Source organism: Zootoca vivipara, chromosome 17, assembly GCF_963506605.1.
Source record: "Zootoca vivipara chromosome 17, rZooViv1.1, whole genome shotgun sequence".
Classification (NCBI taxonomy): Eukaryota; Metazoa; Chordata; class Lepidosauria; order Squamata; family Lacertidae; genus Zootoca; species Zootoca vivipara.
Window position 1 is genome coordinate 16,168,234 of NC_083292.1, and position 26,079 is coordinate 16,194,312.

General features: G+C 42.5%; 2 protein-coding genes across 5 annotated transcripts in view; one reads left to right on the forward strand and one right to left on the reverse strand.

Annotated features, from left to right (window-relative positions):
- Nucleotides 1-26,079, forward strand: part of SPPL3 (signal peptide peptidase like 3) — a 62,578-nt gene that overhangs the window by 29,584 nt on the left and 6,915 nt on the right. For all 4 annotated transcript variants that reach the window (XM_060269344.1, XM_035099420.2, XM_060269345.1 and 1 more), the window contains 6 exons: nucleotides 15,726-15,803; nucleotides 18,522-18,610; nucleotides 19,928-20,047; nucleotides 22,057-22,135; nucleotides 23,292-23,404; nucleotides 25,423-25,529. In XM_060269344.1, coding sequence (XP_060125327.1) covers nucleotides 18,532-18,610; nucleotides 19,928-20,047; nucleotides 22,057-22,135; nucleotides 23,292-23,404; nucleotides 25,423-25,529 — 498 coding nt within the window. In that variant the 5' untranslated portion in view covers nucleotides 15,726-15,803; nucleotides 18,522-18,531. The remainder of the gene's footprint in view (nucleotides 1-15,725; nucleotides 15,804-18,521; nucleotides 18,611-19,927; nucleotides 20,048-22,056; nucleotides 22,136-23,291; nucleotides 23,405-25,422; nucleotides 25,530-26,079) is intronic.
- LOC118076570 (UPF0449 protein C19orf25-like) lies at nucleotides 17,491-17,796 on the reverse strand. Its single transcript, XM_035099421.2, has one exon. The coding sequence runs from the start codon at nucleotides 17,794-17,796 to the stop codon at nucleotides 17,491-17,493; it is 306 nt and encodes a 101-aa protein (XP_034955312.1).

Here is a 26,079-nt window from a genome sequence, read left to right on the forward strand (position 1 = left end):
GGCGCTTGATCCTGGGACAGTCCAGTTATATATTGGCCTATTCCTACCTTTTTTTCTTAATGGTGACAAAGACCATCCATAACGTAAGAATATTCTTCACAACTGATAGTACAGCATTGGGGTGGGGTAAGTGAAGACAAGCTTCAACAAGTAACTATAATGTTCACTGCTCCTGCTCAGACTGCATAGAAAAAAACATTTTGGTTCCTGAAATACATTCTGTTTGTGAGAAGAAAAAATAACTGATAGAATTCTACAGGCTGTGGTATTAGTGTTTGAAAACAGTCACGATACAATGATCCTCAGGCATGCATCTCCAGATGGTGGAGATGTCAGATGCTATCCTGGTGCCCATCTTCACTTGGGTCACAAGTGGCTGACAGCCAGGTGCAAAATGTGCCTGATGTCTGGCTAATTTCGAACACTGGATAAAATGTAACAGGATGGCTAGGATTAGAAAAGAACGGATGTTCCTTATTTCAGATTCCTCCAAATACTTAATGAGCTTTTGTGTCTCATATTTTTGTTTTTCCTCAGAATGCTGCTTAGCAGTATTTTACAGACTAGGGTTAGCCAGTAAGTTGTGACTTTGGAAGTGAAAACACTAATTCCAGAGTATCACAGCCTAATATAACACTCCAGATTTTCTTTTAAACTGTGGCAGCACACTTGATATGTACTGTATAGTTTTTCACAGAACAAATATAGTGGACGCTCGGGTAGCGAACGTGATCCATGTGGGAGGCACGTTCGCAACCCGCAGCGCCACATCTGCGCATGCACGGGTTGCAATTTGGTGCTTCTGTGCATGCGTGATCACTGAAACCCCAAAGTAACCAGTTCTGGGACTTCCGGGTTCGGCACAGTGCGCAACCCGAAAACACGCAACCTGAAGCGGCTGTAACCCAAGTTATGACTGTACATACTAGTTTCAGAGAATTGCTTGTTGTTGAAATGATAGTGTCAGTATGTAGAAAAGAGTTAACCATTATGTTACCATGTAAAATCATACTGACTTGCTTACAGAGTTATGGTAAGGATTACAGTTAGATAATGCACCTGAAGTGTTTTGACCACTTGAAAGTGCTATACTGTACAATTTTAAAATATAAAATCACTACAGTGCTCTGTGGAACAGTTGTTGAGTTTTCCTTGCCTTTAAAATTTTGACATATCTAAAGGTATGTCTAAAGTATGATGGCACCATGTGCAGTTTAGTGGGGAAAGGGAGAAATGTTATTTAAGGGTTGGAGAATTAATATTTAAAAGTTAAGATGTGTATAAGAGGGCTAATAGTAATCCTTAGTCTCACCCTACTTTTGCATTTGAAGCTGAGCTCCTGCTTTAGGCCTCAAGCAAAAGATTAAGATAATATTCCCAACTGCAATTTTTAAAATTTTTGATTTATAATATTCTTAGCTAACTATTGACATCTGTCGTGTGAAGTAGCTCACTAGATCAAGGGCGGGAAACCTTTTTGGCCTTGTGGGCCAGATTTTCATCTATCTCCTGCTACCTGTGAACCAGCATTTGACAGTTGGGCTGGAACACGCTTATGAATAATCTGATGTAATATCAGGTGATTGACATGTTGGTTGCCCTGCCCACCTTCCAAAGTTGGCGCACCATGGAGATAGTGGTCAAGCAGAATTCAACTCATCATCAGCTGATGGACCAAGCATTTTTAGGTGTCTTAAAACATTTTCTCTTCCTTTTGAATTTTTTAAAATAAGGTTAATGGGTGCTTCAGGTACTGTTTTTAATGTAATAGACTAAACACTGGTTCTAAATTTATAATCTCTAGAGGATAAGCTCTTCAATCGTCTATGCACGGAGCAAAGGAAGATAACGGTCAGCTTGGATTTACATTGTTTCTAAATACTCAGTAGATTACTAAAGCTTAAATTCCTTTTGTATTGATGAGACAGTGGTCAAAAAAGCCATGGAGGAATCTGTATTTGACTTTCACCTGTACTTGCCTTGTACTTGATTGCCTCTCCTTTGTTCTGTGATGCAGGGCTTGCTGGCCCTCAATTCCTGTATGCAGGGGCAAATGAAATACAGTGGTATCTCGGGTTTGGTACCTAATCTGTTCCGGGGTGCTGTTCACACCCCGAAAAGTACTTAACCCAAGCAGCGTTTTAGCGCATGTGTGAAGCACTGATAGAGTGCTTCTGCGCATGCGTGCGCGGTGGAACCCGGAAGTGTTTTCCGGGTCCACCAAGTACGCAACCCGAAAGTACGCAACCCGCAGCATACTCAACCCGAGGTATGACTGTAAAAAATACACACCTGCAACAAACCTAATTAAAAAGTTGAGTACTTTGTTTTCTTGCTTTATTTCTCCTCTTAACCTATGAAACCCTGCATTTTTAAAGATACAGATGTGTACAGTGATATGGAACAGAACATATACCAATCCTTTATTTTTCCATGAAATTTTTTCCATTTCATGAATTCTTTAGTAAAAAATGAGTGGATGCTAATTGCAAATACAATATTAGGTGAGATTGGCAGTTTTAAAGTTTTCATCTTTGTTTACAAGATTAGATCACTTTCTAGGGCACCAGAAAATTTTCTGATACAAATAACCTTATGATGGGATTTCACAAAGATGAATAGTTCCTCTTTTGCTGCTGCTAACCCCTGTTCTTTCTAGTTGTTAGATCTAGTTTCATTAGTTTGTAGTGGAAATAAATTACTTTCCTATCCTGTGCATTGGAGCTTTTGTGGGTTGGGGCTTCAGTGTTACAGCCTAAGCAACATTGTAAAAGAGGGGAAAGCTCAGTGAGGCATTTATTTTCTGCATTCAAATTATTATACAGTACATGGGATGCAGTGGGGCATAAGGGCTTGCTAATAGGCTTTGACTTGGGTGTTGAGATTTACTGCAGCAAATATTTTCATTAATTTAAGAAAGTTATTTGCCTTTGTTGGGAATGCTAGTTAATGCAGCTTGTGATGAAACTTCATGGTACCTCATGCCCATTTGTGAAGCCCTATAAAGGGCCAGAAAATAGCTTTGAGTTTGACTTGTCTTCAATCGCTAAACATGAGATGCAGGAAATGTCATTCTCTGGTCCTCTGAGAAATGGCCTCCCTCAAGTCATGTTGTTAAAAAGATGTTGCATGTGTATGTTAGTGTGGGGGTGTTTCTAGAAAATTATTAATTGAGAAAACTCTGGTATTCAGCGTCTTCAGTGCCGTGAATTGTGAATATTTAATCCTAAATACATTATATGGCCTGTTGTATAGGGATCTACAATTTTTGTCTACCTTTGCTAGGCATGTCCAACATTGTAGTCACCAGGAACTGTGTTGGTCCTGCATAGGGACTAACCAGGAAAGTCTATGCCTGTTTGGCTCAGTGTTAGAAACTGAGATACAAAAGCTAGGAGCCAAATGGCTCCTGGGACCTGGGTTGTGGGCGCCAAAACAGAATGTCTAGTCGCCGGGCAGTGGTGGTGTCAGCAACACTTTTTATTTATTTTTTTGATAAGGAGGAACTAATATGTAATTCACATAAGCGACACATTGATAATATGACATTTTAAGCAGAAATTGTTAATACATGTTTAATATGGTGTTTACAATAAAAATATTGGTACTGTACTTCAGTTTTCAAAACACACTTTATTGTTAAACTCCTTAACCTATTGTCTATCCTTAACATATACTTCAAGGCTTCAAAGCACATACATTTCAATCCTTGAGTGTCATCCAGGTGCAAAAAAATGGCACCCAGACTTTTTGAGGTGTTTGCAAATGGAGAACCTTTAGGTGCAAAATGTGCATGGTGCCCTGCTAATTTTGAACCATGGTTTGACTGCTGCAATGTGTGCTGGGTACCTCAGCAATTAAACAACCAAACAACTCCCCATCTTTCTTCCCAGCATTTGTATTTGGGAGGGAGATGAAATTGCCATGTAACTGCTGGGATGATGGCCATCCTTTTCTACGACTCCCAAGGAAGGGAGGAAATCTGGTTGCTTGTCCTGTTTGGCATAAAGTGACAGCACAGTTGTCATGACAAGCATAGCAAATAAAAAGTGATATTATTTATTAGTTTATGTGTTGTTTTGTACACATATCCCACATAGAGACCCATAGAACCATGGGAAAATGTGAATACTTGATTGCAAAAGGTACTGACCACTTAAAGGCTGATTATATATATATATATATATATATATATATATATATATGAATGAATATGAGTAGGGAGCCATGAATCTGCATTTATTTATTTAGTGTAGCACCAGTGTTCAAAATTAGCCAGGTGCGTTTTGAACCTGGCTATTGGCCACTTACAACCAAGTGAAGATGCTTGGGTGTATTTTTGTTACTGTAACCTTGGTTTAAGGAGCCATTTGGTGCCTAGGTTATATATCTGAGTTTCTAGCACTGTATACGGCTCTTCATCCCTAGATCTCAGGGATACATAACATAAAAATACAATATTGAAATATGAAATACATAGTAAAAGCAAAAGAACAAAATAAACCCACAAAGCAATAAACCCCCTCCCACTCCTCCCACAAACACATTTAAAAGGTGTGTAAGATGTAAATAAGCCAGCAGCCTGTAAATCAGCCATCTTGAGCAGCATCCTTCTATGTAGAAGGCTTCCAGCCTCTGTAGCTCAGGGTTACTATGATGCTGGAAATTCCAGGCCACAGTCCTTACCTAGCTTGCAAATAATAGACCTGTTGCTCTGCCTTGATTGGTATGATCACTGGGCTTGCAAGGACAGTGTACACTGTATAGGTTGGGATAGATTCCATTGTGTGAAAATAGTGAAGGTGTCCATGGATAGGATGATTTGCATAGATAAGATTGCAGTAACTATTGGGGTGTTTTTGATTTGCTCTTTCAGAATGTTCATATTAACACAACTGATTAAAATGCTGGAGGACTTTTCTAGAGTAACAGTTGTGAACAAAAAAGAAATCTTTTCCTATATTTTGATGCAACTATTCTGAAAACAATAGAATAATTGTTGAATCTCCTTACAATTGTGTCTATGATGAAGCATTTGGTGCTGTGGCGTTGGAAGTGAGAAGGAATTGTGTTTGAACTCAGACATTTTCCAGACAGCCTCCCACATGTTGGCTGCAACTTAAAGCATGGTTGGCAAAGAACAAGCAAAGGCAAATGGTTGTCTTTCCTGCAGCGAAACTTAACAATTGCTCACCTGCTTGGTTATTGTTTAAAGATTAGAACTCTGGTTGTTGACAGAATCTCATGGTTGGCTTTTATAATAACTTGAATATGTTGTGCAACTTCATTGGGTGGGTGGAAATAATAAAACAAGAAATCTGTGTACTTAAAAGTTGAGTAAAGTTTTATGTTAGAACTAATGTATTAAATCTTAATTGCCTTGCAGTCATTCTTGTGTTTGCTCATATGGAATCTTATGCTAGTATTGCCTACAGAGTCTACTATAGGCATCCCCAAACTGCGGCCCCTCCAGATGTTTTGGCCTACAACTCCCATGGTCCCTAGCTAACAGGACCAGTGGTCAGGGAAGATGGGAATTGTAGTCCAAAACATCTGGAGGGCCGAAGTTTGGGGATGTCTGGTCTACTAGGACATTGGATGAGACTTGTTTTTGAGTTTGTTCCATCAGCTGGAAACTACTTGCTCCTCAATGTACTGTACTTAGGTAATGAATAGCCCTGCTGACCATTGAAGTTCTTCACAAAATTTTCTGCAGTTTTTTGTCTATATTCATTAAAGCACAGACCTAACACAAATGTTTGCATTCTGATGGTTTGAGAGACTGTGGCTGTAGTGTCTATACCAGGCACCCCCAAACTTGGCCCTCCAGATGTTTTGGGACTACAGTTCCCATCATCCCTAACTAACAGGACCAGTGGTCAGGGATGATGGGAATTGTAGTCCCAAAACATCTGGAGGGCCGAGTTTGGGTCTACACTTTTTACCTAGTTTGGGAAGTTCCAAAGGCTTGATATGATTAAAAGAGATCTCACAGTATTCTATTTAGTGGAAGTATCATGTAATATATATATATAATAAACAGTGCAAAATGTGTATATCATGTGAAGAAGTGCTTGCTTCCTTAGATTTTGCATGTATATTTGGAGGCAAATGTCTGAGCATTTACAGTAACATTTTAAAATAATTACATTTCCATGTGTTTTCATGTGAAAGAAGCAGCTCTTCAGCTGTTAAGTCAGTGGCAATCTTGAAGTACAAGTTGCTTCTTTGGCACAGAATACCCTTTTCATACGTTAGTTCAGAGGTAAGCCACATTGAGTTCAATTGGATTTGCTCCCAAGTAAGTACATAGCATTTCAGACTTGGGCAAGTATACCAGTTGCAACCATACATGGACAGAGGGAGCCTGGCTTCAGTTGTCCATGTCCAGCCTCTGGAATAGAGGCTGTAATGTGCTTAACATGGGACTGCCTTTGAAGACTGTTTAGAAACTAGTTAGTGCCAAGTGTGTCTTTTAGATTACTAACTGAGGCTAGACTTCATGATCACATTCCGTCTGTCCTTTTCTGGGCCTAATTTAAAGTGCTAGTTTCAACCTCTGAAATATCATCATCTGGTGAGAGAACCAAACTTTTTGTGTTTTTTAACACGGCACTTGAAATCATTTTGCCTTTTGTCTTTTTCCACTTGCACTTTGCATTTTTCTCCTATTCATGATAGTGTCATGTAGCATTCTGATGGGAACAATGGTATTGATGGAGGATGGAATATAAATTGTATGAATGAATACCTTTACAATGCTATAATATGATTATTGATTGATATTTTTTTAAACTGTCAGGTGTATTCCATCACATTGTCTGGAAATGTAAACCTGACTGTGAATAAACTCCATTTTCTGGAGATAGCATTTCAGAGTCAGAGAAGGTGTATAACATCTTCAATTGCATGTGATCAAGCTATTGAAAAAATGTGCCATAAAGATTTAGAATGAAAATGTGACTTGACTCTAATAACTATGGGGTGTCAGTCTGTCTCACAACATTTTCATTTCTTTAGAAAACCATGCCAGCAAAATGATGCTCTGTACCATTCACAGAAGAACAAATTGCCAGGCATGTTAGAATGAAGCACATGTGTGCTTCTTCCCACCTTAGCCAGGGCTGACATTTAAGGGAAGACATATTTGCTATCACCTGGTTGACTACGGTAGATGTCCAGCGACTGACAGTGTACCAAAGGCAGTGTGTACCAAAGGCAGCCTCAAGCAAATGAATAATCAAGCATTGAGATGTCCTGCTGTTGGGCATTCTTACCATGAGTTATATAAATAGAGATGTATGAGAACCTTTGACAGAAAACAGAGAATCACAGAATTCATAAAGAGATATGTGTGATGAGACTGACTGTAGTATGATGGTTTGAGTTAAGAGCAGAGATGGGCAGTGTAATCGTGGCCAGACTGAGAGCAGCTAGAAGGGTTGCTGAAGCTGAAACAATAGACCTGATCAGTCATTGGAGGAAAGGCTATTGGATGCCGCAGTCCAGTAGTATTTTAAGCCGCCATTGGGATCTATTGAAAGGGTGAGATATGAATTCCTGTAATAGATAATGGCAGAATGCAGTAAAATGATCAGAGAATTTTCATTGAACTTGATAACTACCGGATATCTATTTTTAGAATGCCATGGTAATTGCCTTAGATAATTAGCTGTCCCTTCATGTTTTTGTCCGTTCCTATTTTTTTAGAAATTAAAACATCTGTTGAGAAAGTACAGCATGATCTTGTGAGCCTGTGTTGTGTGCTATATTTGTTACTAGCTTTGTGTATGCTATTTCTCTATAATGTTGCCAATCAGCTAACAAACACTATTTCCCCATGAAAACAGATGCAGTAGTCATTATTTCAAAATGCAGTTACTGTTAATCAGGTGCATAACCTGTGGCTTGCATTTGCCCCTCCTAAGAGGTTTTTTGTGACCTTTAAGATTTTTCCTCCTTCCCTCCCATTCTAGCTATATCAGATTGCCAGTGTCTGACTTCCACTGAAAAGAACTCTGTCCTGAAGAAGTCAGTTGCAAGAATAGACAGTAAAAACCACCAAAATATTTTTAACTGTACTGACAGGATGGGCTAAGCACAAATGCTAGGTTTTGGTGTGTGCATATGGTAACCAGAGCTTTGTGAAAACATATTGTAATTGTATCCTTAAAGTGAAAAACCACTGGAGAAAGTTTTTGTGTGTGCACTTTCTTTTCCCAGTAATTCATTTTAAAACATAGGCTGGCTACATTGTGTATTTCATCCTAAGCAATAGGAATAGTTATGGCAAAGGGTGGTATGTTAGGCTAATGCAGACTTGCCATAGCTGCCAAGTTATCCCTTTTTTAAAGGGATTTTCCCTTATGCTGAATAGGCTTCCTCGCGAGAAAAGGGAAAACTTGGCAGCTATGAGACTTGCAAGTACAGTAGCCACCTGTCTTTGGCAACCAGATGAGTCCCCATTCTGGTTCTAAAAAGCTACTGGCTCTTTAAGTCTGCTTCTTAGGTAGATCGTGTCTCTCTGGAAATACCCCTTGGGACCCTTCACACTACAGTACTTCCAGCTACAGCTCAAAGATTAAAGAAAGTCAGCCCCCCTCTCTCCTCTATGACAGTGGAATGGGCAAGGGGGAGCTCAAAGACTTGTAGCTGCCTGAGCACCTTCCTGTGTGCTCCATTGCTATCCTTTCCCCTTCTACAGATAGAGAAAATGGACTGTGCACCACATGGAAAGATACTCAGATGGCTGCTAGCCCAGGAGTAGAGGCTGGTTACCCAAGCACTTGACAAATGGATATGCTCCTGCTGTATTTTCTGAAACTTTTTGCCTTCTGGCCCCACTCCTTCCATGAGTACAAAAAGTGCAGGATGAGACAGAGCACTGAGTTGTATTTGCATCATTTGCCTGATGTGACAGATATTTAAGTGAAATTGAGATTGTGTTCTAGCTGGTTGAGGGCTGTGGTTGAGGCTGATGGGTGTGTAGAAGCAGCAACAGGGGTGCCTGATGTGGCAACTGTCTTGGCTCTGTTCTCTTGTTCTCCTAGCAGGGTGGTGGAGTCTCATCTGGACTACAGCAACCTACCGGGTAGCCATTGCAGGAGAGCAGGAGAAAGACAGGAAGCTTGAAGACCTGACCATAGATAATGGCGGCTATAGCATCTTTCTGAGGGATATTCTAGCTGAGGGATATTCTAGCCTTGCCCTGTGTAGCCCTTGAAGGAGGTGTAAGGTCTCTTACAGGGTCCTAGAGTCCTTCTGCCTCCTTCCCAAAGTGCTTTCCCAGCTTTGGAAGGAGATGGGAAGACTCTAGGACTCTGCCAGAGCCTCATACCTCCTTCCCAAAGCTCAGCACCTCGCATAGCTGACTTTGGGAAGGCAGCATGAAGGCTGGGGTGTGTATCAAATGTTGGCCTTTCCTCTCCATGTGACAAGGCAGTGTGTGGCCCACAGGTCCCGTGTCGAAGTACTCTTGAGGTCCACTTGGTATGAAAAGTTGGAGTGCCCTGATTTAAGTATTTATAATATTCATTTCCCACTTTTGGCAGCTCACTTATAACAAAGCCCAAAGCCTTCATTTATGCTTGCACATTAGATTTACTGTCACAGTAGTTTTCACATATTCCTAGTGTGTAAGTGTAACTGGATTTTCTTATAGTTGCTTCTTGCTGTGCATCTCTCTCCCTTCTTTGTTGTCCTTCTCACTGTCAAAGCATAGATGGGCACCTGCTGTTTTGCTGTTATACTTGTAAAGCACAACACACATTAATGATGCTGGGTATATAGGAACAGTTCTAAGGTGATGTAGTAAATATGAGAAATCTTCAACAGGGGTGGGGGTGGGGGCTGTGTCTGGTCTCCAGATATTAATTGGACTCCAACTCCTATCAGCCCCAGTCTGCATGGTGAGTGGTCGGGTGATAGGAGTGGAGTCAAGCAGCATGGGGAAGGCTACAAGTCCACCACTACACTAATAGAGTCAACAACCATTTTGTGCAGGAGTTCTGTTCCTGGCCCTGTGTGCGTTATCCAGCTCCATTCAGCCCTGCCCCCATTCCACCCTTTTTGTGAGTGATGTTTTTGGGTTACTACAGCGCTGTCCACATGTGCGCAATCATGCGTCTTTTGGATGAACGTTAATTGGTCGTTGTCTTTACAATAATTTCCCATGTCTCAAGATAACCCATAGTAATCATTTAAGTGAGAATGTTCTGCACAAATGACTTTTAATGCAAGTACCAATAGAGGTGGGGACATGGGTGGCACTGTGGGTTAAACCACAGAGCCTAGGGCTTGCTGATCAGAAGGTTGGCGGTTCGAATCCCCGTGATGGGGTAAACTCCTGTTGCTTGGTCCCTGCTCCTGCCAACCTAGCAGTTTGAAAGCACGTATCGCTACAGCGGGAAGGTAAACACCGTTTCCGTGTGCTGCTCTGGTTCGCCAGAAGCGGCTTTGTCATGCTGGCCACATGACCTGGAAGCTGTATACCAGCTTCCTCGGCCAATAAGGCGAGATGAGCGCCGCAACCCCAGAGTCGGTCACGACTAGACCTAATGGTCAGGGGTTCCTTTACCTTTACCAATGGAGGTGGGTTGTGTATACAGAGACGTACATAAGAGCCCTTCAGCTGGATCCAGCCAAAGGGTGTCCAACCCAGCTGGCACTCTTGTTCTCACAGTGGTCAACCAGAAGCCCATGGGAAGCCTGCAAATATATAATTGTAATTTATTTATTTTTTGCTACATGTGGCACTCCCCCCCCCCCCGTGAGTTTGTAGGATTAATTACTTTGCTATTCTTAGAATATGGCTTTGAATGTATGAGCCACAGCATGACCAAATTTCTGGTTTGTCTGGTTTTAACTTGTTTTGTTTATTTTATTGTTGTTGTAATTTTGGATTTTTGTAGCTGCCTTGTGGGATCATCCTTGTGGCCAAAATGTGGGACAAAAAATGTGGGGTGGAGGGGTGTGGAGAGGGAGAATGGGATTCCAGGACTTCTTTGAAAGGACCAACTTGCCTGGATAGCCAGGATAGAGCTGCTAATGGATATCTAAAATGTAAGACAATCTGAGACTTGCCTCCCCATTCAGTTTTGTTTGCCTTGAGATGAAAAAGTTTATGGGATCTTCTCCCCAGTCCCCAAACTATGCTTTGCAGAATTTAGCAGATCTGCAGAGTTTGACAACTGTTACCAAAACCTGAAAACTGTTTTCATTAAAAAACAAAACAAAAGGTTTCATGGTTTCAGAGAGATGCTTGAAAACAAATGAACAATATCTGCAAAATAGTTAATTTTTAGAGAAGTGGTGGAACTTCTTAACCCCTTTGGTGCAGCTGGTCCACTTAACCTCTCAGGCTGCTGTCACAATGGGCTGCAAAACCTTTCCCCCTCAAATTGCCCTTATTTGCATAGGATTCCCCCCCTTTGTTTATTTATTTGTAATAGAAAACCCCTTGTGACTGTCAGACACAGATTCCAACAGATTTGGTGCAGGGCTGCCAGTTACTATCCCCTGTGTGGTGGTTCGGATGACTAGTGCTAGTAAGGGTCAGGATGAGCACTGATAGTTCTGTGTGTCCAAGGGGGAATTTGGAAATTGATATTTTCCAATGTGGCAAACAAGTAAATAACTACTTGCTCAGTTGACTGTTTTACCTCTAGTTGAGTAGGCATGGAGACAATTGAAAATGAGAGAAGTGTTTGTTTTGTTTCTCCCTACAATTCAGCCCATCAGTAAAAACATTTGTGGGCTAGAAACTTCAGTGAACTTATTTGTAAGGCTGTAACATGGTTTAATTTGTTCTGGAAGCTCTCTCCCGCCCCCCACCAGCTAGCTAACTGGCTAGCTATTTGACCCTAGCAGCTGCTCTTTCTCTGCCTACCATTCATTCTGACATTGTCCATTTTCATTGTGCACTGCAAGAAAGGTCGAGTTGGAATGTCTGGAAGGACATATTTTTCATGTTGGAAAACTTTGGAGCCATGTAGCTGTGCAATGTGAGAAGCAGTCATTCTTGGAATTGTTCTGTAGGTAAAGATCTGCGGAGCTGTCTGTGACAGGCTAGAGAGCTAACTGCTTGGTTTGTTGTTGTGTAGACAAGAATGAGGTCATTGTAAAACATGGGAGGCTGACACCCGGAGCTGTTGCAGAACAGTGCTTGTTGTGTGCTTCTGGGCATGTCCCTCACGGGGGCTGTGTAGCACTCTCCCCCCTTCTGTCATTACCAAGCCACCATCATCCAGGGGGTCTTTCCTGGGATAGAGCAGCACATTGTGAACTTCTCTTTTCACTGTTCAGCTATTCTTTGCCCAGGCAGCCATTGGTGGCACCTTTTATGGAGAAACACTTACTATTTAGGGTAGGAGCACTATTTAGGGTGGGAGGAGAGGAATACATTAAAGCTCTTATAAGGTCACAGAACATTTTTTTTTTTTTACAAAGTAGCTAACAGTCTGTAATACCAGAGGTGGGCAGACTTTACACTTCAGTTTTAGCCACTCTTAACTAGAATCCTGTTTCAGGAAGGTAGCCGTATTGGTCTGATGCAGTTGAAATATATAAAAAAATAAAAAAATTGTCCAGTAGCACCTTAGAGACCAACTAAGTTTGTTCTTGATATAAGCTTTCGTGTGCATGCCTTAATTGTTAAAAGACCCTGACTCTTGCTTAAGAAAAGAGTGTTCTTCAAGCACATGGGGAGCCCCATCAAAGGCAGAATCTTGTTTATGTGACAAAATATCAAGGTGTAACAAGTGAGTTAGGCACCCCTGTGAGAAGGTAAATATTATATATTTATTTATTTATTTATTTATTTATTTATTTATTTATTTATTTATTAAAACATTAGCTGAAACTGAAGCAATTCCACAGGGAAGGTGTTGTTCCAGCAGGTAAATCCGGGGGGTGGGGCGGGGCGGGGATAATCCCATTAAAAAATTACAACTCAGGAGCTGAATTTTAGTTGCAAAATTGTTGTACAGTAGATAGTCCCATAATTGCAATCTTGAGTGCCTGCAGCTACCAGAAATCTAGATTAAATTCAATTTTGAAGATTAGGGTAAAAACTGTGCAAACCTAGCTAGTGGAAAAGCCAGTTTATAATAATAAAAACATGTAGGTTTAGCTTTCTGTTCAAGCTCAGTGTTGGCTCTGTTTGGGTTATTAAGTGCAGCATGTAAACTTGAGTGTAGGCCTCAGTCCAAGTTAAAAGTTCAACTTTTAGTTCAGTTTTTTTCCTGTTTTAAAAAACAACCTAGGGTGTGAGGCATGTTTTAGAGGGATTTGGATCATAGCATTCCTAGAAGGGCCTTAACCGCCCACATTCTCGCCTTAATACCCACTAAATCACCACCCACTTCCACTTCTGACAAAACTTTACATTCACATTGACTGAACTGACCTAATTGCCTCTTCTGAATTTCTGCTCATTTCATTTCCATATATGAACCCCTCATTCTTACTACAGTACTAGGTGGGAAAAGCTAGCCATGGCTATATGTTCAGCGTAAGGTAGCAAGAGAGCCAACTGTGCAAGTACAAAGAGACCTCCTTCTTCGTTTGTGTGGAGACGCCCAGCTGAAGCACTGTTTCAGCTTAAGTGACAAAGTGTCTTGGTAATAAGCAAGTAAGGCACCTGTGCAAGGTCAGCAAAATGTGGAAGAGGCAGGGTAGTTAACGCTCCCCCTTATTGATCTGCACAATCAAAAGTTTTTAAATAAACTAACTCAATAAATAAAAACAACAGGTATGCAGGTAGAAAGCCAGCAGGAGTGGGGGGGGCTATGAAGTATGTTCTAAAGAATGTTGCATCTCTGCTGAATAGAAGTTGTTTAACCAATGGGTTTGTTTTCTATGTCATTGCTCATCAATCTGTAATATACATTTTTTATTGTAAACACAGTAATCCTTACTACGGTATTGTGGCTCTTGCAGGGTGATTGTAACCATCCTATGATTTCTTTCTTGTCTGCCTAAGAGAAATAAACAAGCAAGCGTACTTTGTCATTCCTTGCTGTGCCTGCTCCTGCATTCAAATAGGCAACCCACCAATTCATCATCAGCCCAGGTTGCCTCAGTCATTATCTCCTGCTAAGCTAGTTCTTTTCCAGCTCACAGAAGGCTGTGTGTTTCTAGGGGCTCAGCCTCTTCCTGATAACTCCCTTCTGCTGACAGGTGAGGCTTAATCAAGCTTCTTTCCCATGTAGTTACAGAGAAAAGAAGGTTATCAGGTCACCCTGCTGAGAACCCATGATGTAATTTCACTACAGTGGTTTCCAAACAAGTAGCTTAGCACATACTTCTGAAGCTTGGCATTATGTCTACTGTATATTTTGTAAAATAAAAAAATTCCTTCAGTAGCACCTTAAAGACCAACTAAGTTTTTATTTTGGTATGAGCTTTCGTGTGCATGGTACGAAAGCTCATACCAAAATAAAAACTTAGTTGGTCTTTAAGGTGCTACTGAAGGAATTTTTTTATTTTGCTTCGACTCAGACCAACACGGCTACCCACCTGTAACTGTATATTTTGTAATAAACATGCTGCACTTGCATTACTGAGTGTATTAGAATTTATTTTATTGCTGTTCACTTCTTTGGAATTAATGTGGCACTCTGGCAGCCCTGATGTTGTTGGCTGAGTTGTCAGATGTTTGGGTACTTAGAACTGAAACACATGTGTACACATGGGCATTGTATTGTGCAAGAGAAGCTTAGGCTTAATGTGGAGCTCCTCTGGTCCAATGGGTTACCTTTCTGTATTATGCATGTGAGAGAACTGATCCCTATAACCAAAGTACTAGATATCTAGATTTAGCAAGCAGGCAGGCATTCTGTCAGCAGCATTATTCCAATCTCACTTTCCATATACATCTCTTTCTTATTAATACCCTATTCTTATATTTCATTATTCCATTTCATAATTTTCCAATTCTCTGCAAGCTTCCTTTAGCCTAGGCTAAAGACTGGTGGTCCTTTTTATGTAGGTGAGAACAAGTAATCTTTTCCAAAAACTGTTCAGATTTCTGGTCGTAAATTGTAACTTGGTGTCGTTCCCTCTTCCCCTAGGTTCAGGTTTGTGGGTTGTATCTAGGGTTGCCAGACTCAATAGAGGACAGGACTTCTGTGCCTTTAATTGCCCTGCTCTCTTTTGAGTCTGGAAACCTTAAAGAGAAACCAGCAGACCCTTTGTTTAATTTTCAAGCAAAGGGCCTGCTGGTTTCTCTTTAAGGTTTCCAGACTCAAAAGAGAGCAGGGCAATTAAAGGCACAGAAGTCCTGTCCACTATTGAGTCTGGCAACCCTAGTTGTATCCAAAGCTAGTCCTACTCAGACTTAGACAAATTGAAATCTTGCTTGTCAGTTGCAGGAGCTGCTGTTGCTTGTTCTTCTTCCCTTCTGTGCCTGAAGGTGGATTGGAATAGTTCACATGGCTGTGTCCCAGCCTCAGGCCACAAGGCTTCTCCTGTAAATCCTGCCCCCACCTTTTATTTGAGGTTGCTTCTCTGGAATTAAAACAAAGTGCCTCTGGCTTATTTGTCTTTGGTGATAATCCAGTCATGTGAGTGGGTGAACAATGAGTTGAAGAGTAAATTCCTGGCTTGTTTAACTTATTATTGTGTTTCCATGGGTAGACACCTGTTTGGATTTTTGAAAAACTGAACAAATGTTTATCAGTTTGATTCTATAATAATATACTGTGCTTCTCTGTCTTTCTTTCCAGGGCTTACTCCCTTGTGGATTCCAGTCAAGTATCTACGTTCCTAATTTCTATTCTCCTCATAGTTTATGGTAGCTTCAGGTACGATTATTTTATTTGGTATATATAACAACCCCGTCCCCAAAAGAAATGAATTGCTGGCCGTATGTTGATGCAATGTTCCCTAAAGGTAATCTTGTAGAACCATAATATATTAGGTATATTCTACATACCTAAAGGGGGTGGAAATTATAGGTGAAGCAACATTCAGTTTCATCATGACTTGCTAAAGCAGTATTTTAAAGAAAAAATGAACATTTTGCCAATTTGTTCTCATCCTAAAACATGGAGGCTTGCTTTCTAGCCACACATCACTTTCATTCTGGAAGGTTTAAGATTGTTTAGGGGGATGGAGTGACATGTTTTTTGAATCATTTGGCGGATGGACCCAGAAGGGAAGCATCCGGAGCTGCCAGGCAAGACTGGGTATTCTTTTTTTTTTTTTTACAAAATTACTGAAAGCATTTTTTTTGTCCGAAAACTGCATTTTAATAACAGCTCCTTAAGTTAAACCAGAGGTGAGAACCAGCAGCCTCGGTAGCTAGCTTTTCTTCTTTCGATACTGAAACACCCAACCCGACAAATGAACGAATGACACCCCCCCTTTCCTCTCTGTCCCCCACCCGGACCCCCAGACATGGACAACTTCTGTTTCATTTTCCTGACAAATCAGCTCTAGGCACAAATCTAGGGGGAATTCTGCTCACAGTCACCAAACCCACATCACGATGGGGCCTACGTCAAAACACCAAAATGAATCCAGTGCCGCTTTGGGCAGCGGAACCTCTGAGCCACCGCTCCCCCAACTCTGCTCCCTCCCCGAGTCCGTCAGAAGCCGGCCCTCTTCTTCGCGCCGCTCACACCGGAGGGGCGTGGGGCCCGCACACGGGGTCCTGCTTTTTGCACGCTGGAGAGCAGCCTCTGCCTGAAGAATCTCTCGCCGTACTCGAGTCCATTCAGGTGCCTCAGCGCCAGGGGCATTTCCTCTCGCGAGACACCCGCGTAGACAGGGATGACCTTCGCCCCCTCCCGGTGCACTGCATGGGCGAGGTTCCACTCTGCCACCTGCTGGCACCGGGGGTCAGCCACCGAGCGGGGCGTCAGGAGGAGGATGGCCACGCGGCTCGCCTGAATGACCTCGCCCGCCGTGGAGAGCTCCGGCTGCCCCGCCACGTGGTCCTGGTGCTCAACGTACCCGCGGAAGCCGTGCTCTGCCAGGAGCTGGCAGATGGCGGTGGCGACGGCATCGTCATCCAGGCAGTACCAGAGGGAGAAGTCGTAATGGGGCAAGGGGGATGTCACGGCCGAAACGACGCAAAAATATGGGGAAATGAACAAAAACGGCAAAAAAGGCGGGCTAACCCTGTTGGCGAACCCCTACCCTCAAAAGTCCACTTGTCCCAGCTTAGGAGTGAGAGTGCCCGACGGGTGACAGCTTGCCTTAAGTCTGTGCAGACGGAATGAAACAAGGCCCCGGAACGGAGAGCGAATGTCGCGAAATCTGGGAAGGCAGACCACACCATCGTCGGGCATTTCACAGAGTGGAATGGAGTCGGGCATGGAGTGGGCTGCTGCTCTGGCACACACTCACAAGACCAAGCACACAGAGAGTGTTTGAGTGGCGTAGCTTATGCATGCTGGAACCGCCGCCACACGCAGCAGGGGCGCAATACGGGCCGGCCGCTTGGAGTGCTTCGTTGCTGGCCCGCCTCCCGGAGCGGGCATCATCTCACAAGGCTCTCTGCTTCATCTCCAAGATGCCCTGCTCGAGGGTGGCTCCGGCCAACTTGAGCTCCTCACACTTCTCCTTGAGCAGGCTGCAGGCCACCTGGAGGCGGTGGTTCATCTCCACGTACGACTGGGTCAGCCGGTAGAGGCGCTCGTGCTTGGCCTCGGGGTCTTCGTTCTTGGTTGGGGAGGGCAAATCTTCGCTGGGCTCGGCCAGGAGGACGAAGACATCTTCGAGAATCTGCTCCGTGCTGGGGGGGTCGGGGCGTGTGGGCAGCACGACCCGCTTCTTGGCCTTGGAGGTCATTGCTCAGAAACAGGTGCCGGGGGGGGGGCACTGCTCTTCCTCCCTCCTCCTCCTCCTCACCTCTACTGAAAGCATTTTAAATTTGCTATTTTTTTCTCCAAGGCAATTTCATGTGAATGCAGATGCATCATCTCCACCTTTGGTTGTTGGATGACTTTCAACTGGGGGAGTGGGGGAGAGACTCTTGGGACAAGCGACTCACTCCATCCCTGCGTGTTCAATGCTTGCTTTGGACTCGACCAATCAATTTACTTCATGGAATCATGTTCTTGACTCCACTTCTGACGGTCTATAGATTTGAAGGATATAAATCTTACAATTTAAATAAAGAAATGAATAAATAATCTGCTTAGACTTCCCTTCTCTTTGCTTTTAGATATATGTTGAATACATGTTTTTATTTCAGCAGGCCTTTAATGTTCTTCTGAATTCAGTGGGTTTTTTTTTCCTTTTGACTTCTGCTTCTAAGCTTGTTCTTACGTTTGCTGCTTTTAAGGTTTTGTTGCAGCTGTTTATACATTGCCTTTGTATTTTTTTCTGCTTACTGCTTCATGTTTGTAAGCTGTTCTGAATGTTCTGCAGAAAAGCAGGGGGTATCACTTTTGGGCAGCCTCTTAGTAACACTCAGTAAATTTTACATTAAATTGTATCAAAGCTATGTATTAAATTTCAGTAACCACTGGAAATATAAAGTAGAAGGTTTACATGTATTCTTTTGTCTGCAGGTCCCTTAACATGGACTTTGAGAATCAAGACAAAGAAAAAGACAGCAGCGGCTCATCTGGGCCCTTCAATGGCAACAGCACAAATAACAGTAAGGACTTCTTGCTCCATAAGCTGAGGATGCAGAACTTGGTCTTGCAGGCTTGTGATTGAGGCCATTCTATCCGCTGTTGGAACATGTCTATCCCTTCTGGGTGTGAACCACATAACATGGCTGTCCTGCACAAGCCCTGCCAGATTGAAGGGTGGATAATTGACTACAAAGTCTTGTAATAATTCATTTTGTTTTGCATTAAGGTTGACTTGAAGTTCAACATTGCACTGTGTATGTGCTGTAGATGAGTGGTTCTGTCATTGGTGCCTGTAGTATAAAGTTCGGTTTGAGACAGGTAATGCTAAACTGGTAGAGATGGGCAAAGCTACCTCCTTTAGTTCTGAAGCACATTTGTCCTTCTTTACCTGCTGTTCTTCTCCATTAATCCGTCCTCTGATGAGTCACAGATTTCCCCCCTTCAAAAGCACACACATTTTTTCCACTTCAGTACAGTATACAATATTATATCTATTTTTCCATTCAAGATGCACTGTGTGCTTTTTCTGCTTCTCCTATTTCCATTGCCTTTTCTTTAGAGTAGAGACTAATAGTGCAATCCTATGCACCTTTACTCTGAAGCAAGACTCATTGTCTTCTGTGGAGCTTATGCTCAATTTAAACATGTCTGAGAGGTACATTTAAGCGCATCTGATGCAAGCAAGACCCAATCTGTGCATTTGATGAACACTGACAGTATGCTTTGAGGGTGGGTGGGTGGGTGGGGTGGTCAGCTCCTTGCCCTCCCAGCTATCTCAGTTTTCTACTTGGTGTTACCAAGAAAGAGAAGGTGAGCAAGTGGGTAGAGGGTGGATTCTGTGCACATACGTGCTCTCTCTCTCTCTCTCTCTCTCTCTCTCTCTCTCTCTCTCTCTCTCTCTCTCTCGGTGGCATGGTGGAGAGTATTATTGGGATTGCAGAAGGAAGGGGGCAGAATTTTTTCCTTTCCTCTCCTGCCACAATCCTGACAAAAATTTCCCCTTTGCAGCTGCAGTTTGCATTGAGAGGAGAGCTCCCCTTGGCACCCTGAGGCAATTTTCTCCCAGTGCAAATAGCTTTGGGACTGCAGCAAGAAAGGAAATGGTTTAACTCCTCTGCCTGTTGCAATCTCTGATTATTATCAGCTCCCCTCCTCACAAAGCACAGGCACAGCAACTGCAAAAGTATAACATGCCTAGTTAGGCATAAGCTTTGGTTGTAAAGGTGGAGGGGTGAACATCAGGTAGGAATGCATGTGGAAGCTAAATGTGTGCCATGTGATGCCAAATAACAAATGTTTCCTTTCCTTTAAAAACTAATAAAATAAAATTCCTGCAGGTATCCAGACCATTGATTCAACACAGGCGTTGTTCCTTCCCATTGGGGCATCTGTGTCTCTCTTAGTCATGTTCTTCTTCTTCGACTCGGTTCAAGTTGTCTTTACAATATGTACAGCAGGTAACTGCCTTCTCTTCACTTTCTCCCATCTTACATAGGGACTCATTGTTGCTTAAAACTGACACAGTTTTGAGGATGTCATATGAAGAAACTGCTTGTAGTAATACTGGTGGTTTCCTTCTATTTGTGTATATAACAGCTAGAAACTACCTGTCAATGTATATAAAATCAAGCACATAGAGGCTGCAGTGCTTTGTCCATTACTTGCTTTAATATTTTTTCTCTGTTACAACTTTCTCCACTTTAGCTGAGCAGCAGATTTTTAAAAACAAGTCTGGTTCAACGTACTTGCAAAACCACAGGCATCTCGGATCCTCTTAGAGGCATTTCCTCCTTTTTCTCACAGGGGCATAAATCTTCCAAGATTTATATCCTATAAGCAGAGTATGGTGGGGGGTTTCTCCAGAACTATTGTGTTTGTTCATAATGCAGGTTTCATTGGTCAGCTTCCTGCCCTACCACAAAAGCCATTGCTTTTGTGATGAGGAGTGGCTAAAAATATTTTAAATAAATAAACTGGCGGTCCCATGCACATTTGCATAGAAGTACCATTAAGATTGGTTGAACTTCCTTCACAGGAAATACAAATAGAAATGGGCATATTGATAAGAGAAGATTGACTAACATCTTTAACAAAAATTCATTCTAAGAAATGATTGAATTCTCTACCACAGGGTTTAGTAAGGGCTACCAACTTGAATGGTTTTAAAAACGGATTAAACAAATTCTTGGAGGATTTATTTAATAAACTCAAGTTGCTGATTCAAATGTCAGTGTCTATAATAGACTTTAACTTATTAGATGTGATCTGTCAAGCTATCAGATTTGGTAGGTAGTTACCTGGAGAGGAGCCTTCTCAGTGGTGGTGCCCTCCCAATAGAATCCTCTCCCTAGGGAGGCTAACCCCAATACTTCCTCTGTTAGAGGATTTCAAGCAGAAACTGGATGTTAATTTAGGGGTTTGTAGGAGTGGGTTTTTTTTGTACTTTGGCAAATGGTTGGACTAGAGCAGGCACATCCAACAGGTAGATCACTGGACTTCTGTGGTAGATCACTGCCCCCCCTCAATAAGCTCAAAAAAAGCTCAACAACTTTGTTGACCTGAACCCAAAAAAGTGGGTAGATCACTGCTAGTTTTTAACTGTGAGTAGATCGCAGTCTCTTGGGAGTTGGCCACCCCTGGACTAGAGGATGTTGAAGCCACTTTCAGCTTAATGATTCCCACTCATTTTTGCACCAGACAAAGAGAGTTTTATTTTCCCATGCTTTTTATCTTGCCTCTTTTATCTCTGCCGATTGCTTTCACACTCTCTTGTATTTGTTTTATTTCTGCTATCGTGTTAATGTTTTTGTCTTTGCATTTGCCTCCTCCCCTATATTTTGAATTATTTGCAAGTCACCCTGTGACCCTGTTGAGAGGTGCAGTATAAATTCATGAGAAGGTTAATTAAAAAGAGAACTGCAGAATTCTCCAAAGCCAATGGGCACATGCTTCTGAGAAGTTCTGTAGAATACCCATTTAAATAAACAAGTGCCATGCAAGGGCCCAGAGCCCTGTTGGTTTCAGTGGGATTTGCATGGGAGGACGTCCTGCAGGGTTGTGCTCAATATGTGCTGATGCATTCATACGTTTGCAACGGTTAAATATTACCCATGGAAATTAGTCTCTGCGTGCCACATCTTTGGCCCACTGACAAAAATGTGGCATTTCAGAAGAGTTTCCTAGCCAGACTTAAATGTTTTGGGTCAGTCTTTTGACCAAAGCATTCTGTGTGGGCTCTCCCCACTTTAGGAACACACCAGTTCCAATTTACTGGTAAATTGTTTGGACTTCAGATGTTTTCCAACAAAATGCAAAAAGCCCTTCACAGGCGTTTTAATTAAAGTTCAGCTTGTGTTTTGGCCGCAGATGTTGACATGTGTTAGTTTTCTGTGCTTGTCTTGGAGGTTTTGCAACATTGGTCTGTATTAACATTGCCTTTTCTTTCTCTCTCTCTCCTTTTCTCCAGTTCTCGCAACAATAGCCTTTGCTTTCCTTCTGCTCCCAATGTGCCAGTATTTAACACGACCTTGTTCACCTCAAAACAAGTAAGGAGGTTTTTTTGTTTTGTTCTGTGCAGTGCAAAGAACCTGTTGTTGATTCAACAAGACGGGCCTCTCTGTTGCTGGTCGAGCTTTTGGCTCTGAGAAGAAGTACAAAAACAGTCCTGCCACTGCTTTCCACACCTGTGTTTATAATGCACAAAGAGGGTATTGCAGAATTCTTCTGCGGTGAGCTCTAAACAGGGCTGACCCACATTTGATACCTCCCCACAGTTAATGTGAGGCACGCTCTCCTGGGAAGTTCTCCTGCACAAATAGCACAGGAACTAAGAGGAGCTTGCACAACTTTCCTTCATCTCAAGGCTTTCATATTCAGAAGAGCACCCAAGCAGGCTTTGCCTTGGGAGTCACAGCTGCCCAATTCCCACTCGCCTGCTCACGGTGGCTTGAGACAGCTGTTTCCACCAGGTCTTCAGTACAATGTGCTGCTCCCACCCCTGCCTTTGATCTTACAGCAGAAGGGGTGGGGGCAAAAGTGCCACCCACTGTACTTCTCTTTTTTTGGCTGCTTCTCAGGAATCACCACTTCACCGTGCCAAAACTGATGTACTCTATGATAATAGGCAGAAATAATGACCTGTTTGGATTGACCCCAGTAGGGTTGGATCAGAGTGGTGGTACTTTTCTAGCTGGGGGGGGGGCAGAAACACAGTTGAAATTCCTTTTTTTGCAGGGGAGGGAAGAACTCTGATCACAAGCACTGGCTCTAGAGATCATATGGAACGTGTTTTTTTTAAAGGCCAGCTTTTATGACAGCTTTGGAATAATGTCTTCTGAAATAAATCATTCTCTTCATGGATGGAAAGCCGTATCTTAAAACTAACCCCCACCCCCAAATTGGCATTAAGGAGTAGAACACTTCTGACACCCTCTCAGCAGAAAGCCCAAGAATAGAGTAGCCAAAATAACCTTTCATCTAATTTTAGGATCTTGGCAAATGAGTCAGGTTTGTGGGGGAGATCCTTGAGTTCATGCCTTCAGCACCTTTCCTTTGACAAAAGCCTTGTCACTAGGGCATTTCTGGTGTTCTTGAACCCTGTCCAAATAAGAGCCGCCAGAGACCCCCCCCCCCCATCCTCCTTCTCGCTACATAGCAGAGAAGAGCCTTCATTGTTTTTGTGTTTCTGGTGGTGTTTTCCAGGATTTCTTTTGGCTGCTGTGGGCGTTTTACAGCTGCTGAGCTGCTCTCTTTCTCCCTCTCTGTGATGCTTGTCCTTATCTGGGTCCTAACTGGTCACTGGCTCCTCATGGACGGTAAGTGCTGCTGAATATGTGGATCTGGTTACTTGCTTGTAACAGTGACAGGTTGAAAAATTGTTAGTGGAAACTTTTCTTGGATTCTTTACTCAAAATGAACTCTGTACTTGCCATGGAAGTGTGTGTGTGTGTGTGTGTGTGTGTGTGTGCGCACACACACATGTGCATTGTATAAGGCAGTTTTTCCCCAAATAGTGTGGCAAGAGAAATTAATAAACTGAAAATCCCCGTCCAGAGAGTATGCTGCTGTAGTGCCTCTGCCTGATTCACTGCTTTTTCTTTTGACTGCATGGGATGTGATGAATGCACCCAAGGCTCATCTAGTCCAACCTCCTTCAGTGCCGGAATCTCAGCTGAAACATCCATATAGAATCATAGAATCTTAGAGTAATCATAGAATCTTGATCATTCAATTGCTCCTGATGCAGGCAAGCAGCAGAATGGTCCACCCTCAGAGGAGACTGCCTGTTGTATGTCAGCAGCAGAAACTGTTCAGGGTTTGGAAAGAAGCAGGCAGAAACACTGAGGTCTGTAGTATGACATAATTTTAGTGACTTTCATATAGACCAAATATATAAGTAGGAATGAAGTTATTCCACTTTTAATTTAGAAAAAGGGGGTGTCCAAGCTATCAGAAGCTTGGGAAATGCTCAGAAAAGGCTCATACAATTACTGTGAGCCAAAGAAAAGCGCTCTTTTCTGTCCGAAGTGGGGTGTGGGTTTAGAATTAGTCAATCTAACACTTGTCATTATGTAATAGACTGCAGAGACCAGCTTCCTTACAAGGAGAAGTGCAGAACTTCCAGGTTCTTAGGTGTGGCAACAGCCTCACTGGTGTCATGGAGGAGTAGACAGTTGTGCAGCCCAGAGACAGAACACATTCACACACATAATGAGATGAGTCATGGCTCAAATACAACAACAAGCTTAGCAAAATAAAACACTTTTGAAGTGCTGGTGTCTCCAGTACATGTCTGAGACTCAAAGCACCTGATACAGAAAGGGTGCAGCCTCCATTACTCGTCACACAGGCCTCAGCCGCTTTCCCAAGGGGCGGAACAGCAAACAGAAAATAAAGAGTTCTCTCTGCCGAAACTTTAGTTCAAGTCTATGCTAATGTTAGCTCAAGCCTGTCTGTTGTGGGGGAGGATTTCAGTTTTACAAGTAGCTTGGGGAGAGTGTTGTTATTATTGTTCTGAAAATTAATTCTGAAAGTCACACATGTTTCTCTTCAGGCAGCCCTTCTCATGGTTGTGATCAAACCATTAACATTTACCATTTGGTTGATTGCCTTCCTACACGTGGATAATTATTCCAGATGAGTCTTCCCAACCTGTACAAAGAATTGGCAAAGGCACTTTTGCATTGCTCTCTCTTGTCTTGAACAGTGTATCTCATGTCAAAATTACCAAAATATTATTGCCAATATGGAGCATGTCAGTAAATTTTGGCTAATGAATCGTGGAGTGCTGTGTACATTCTGTGTACATTTTCGTCCTCTACTCTCTTTGCTTTTAAAGTAGTTGTTCTTAATCTCTTAGGATTTGAAAATGTTACATTGTGTAATATTACTGACATAGTTGGCTTACACAGATACTGAAAGAGCAAGTTTCTAGGCCTTAAGATCCAGTGAGATAAACCGTTCCCTTGCGTTCCCCCATTTTGTTCCCTCTCCAAAGCAATTTAGAATTTTTGAGAGGTTGATCTAGAGAAGCATGTTAAACTATGAATGCAGATTAATTGCTTGGATATACAAATTTATTCAGAGGATGAAACAGGATGTCTGCCTTGCAGAAATTTCACTTTTTTTGGGGGGGGGGGCAAATACACATATGTCCATAGTCTACACTGGCAACTTTCCTCCATTTTCAAGCTGCCACTTCATTTCCAAGAAGTATCCCTACTCTGGTGTGTCTGGGTACAGTAGATGTTTTGTCTGTAGTCTTAGGCTTGTTTACTAGCAACTGTCACCTTGCATAGTGATCCAACTCTTTTGTTGCATTTCTGTTTTGTAGCTCTGGCCATGGGCCTGTGCGTTGCAATGATCGCCTTTGTCCGATTGCCCAGCCTCAAGGTTTCCTGTCTGCTGCTCTCGGGGCTATTAATTTATGATGTCTTCTGGGTGAGTTTTTTTCTAGTTTCTTACGCATCCCTATAATCAGACAAAGAGTTCTTCTGACCTTGGAGGCAGGCTTGCAGCACCCATCACCTTGGACATCTTGAAATACTGTCACTGGGTACCAGGGGGCTTCTATAGGCACACCCCATTTTGTTGCTGCATCTGTCAGCCATAACTTTCTAAAAGGCTTTCCCCTTCACTTACATTGTATTTTCCCCATATCACTCCCTGGGACCTTCCCCAACTCAATTTTATCTTTTTCATAAACTTCTTTGAAGTTTGTTTGTTTACAATCTAGCAGCCTATAAGTTTAATTAATTGATGAATTCACTTCAACTTGTGTTGATCCCCCCCACTGTTCAGAAGGGGCAGATTACACACCTTGGCACACCTTAGAGGGTACCACCTTGGTCTCACCCAGCAGCCACCCCCCAGGCAGTCAGAGAAATTTGCCTCTTTAGAATATTTATATGTGGCTTTTCAATTAAAAAATGCAACAAGGCAACCATATATCCCCACTGTTTGATTTTCACGTTTCATTGCATCTTGACAA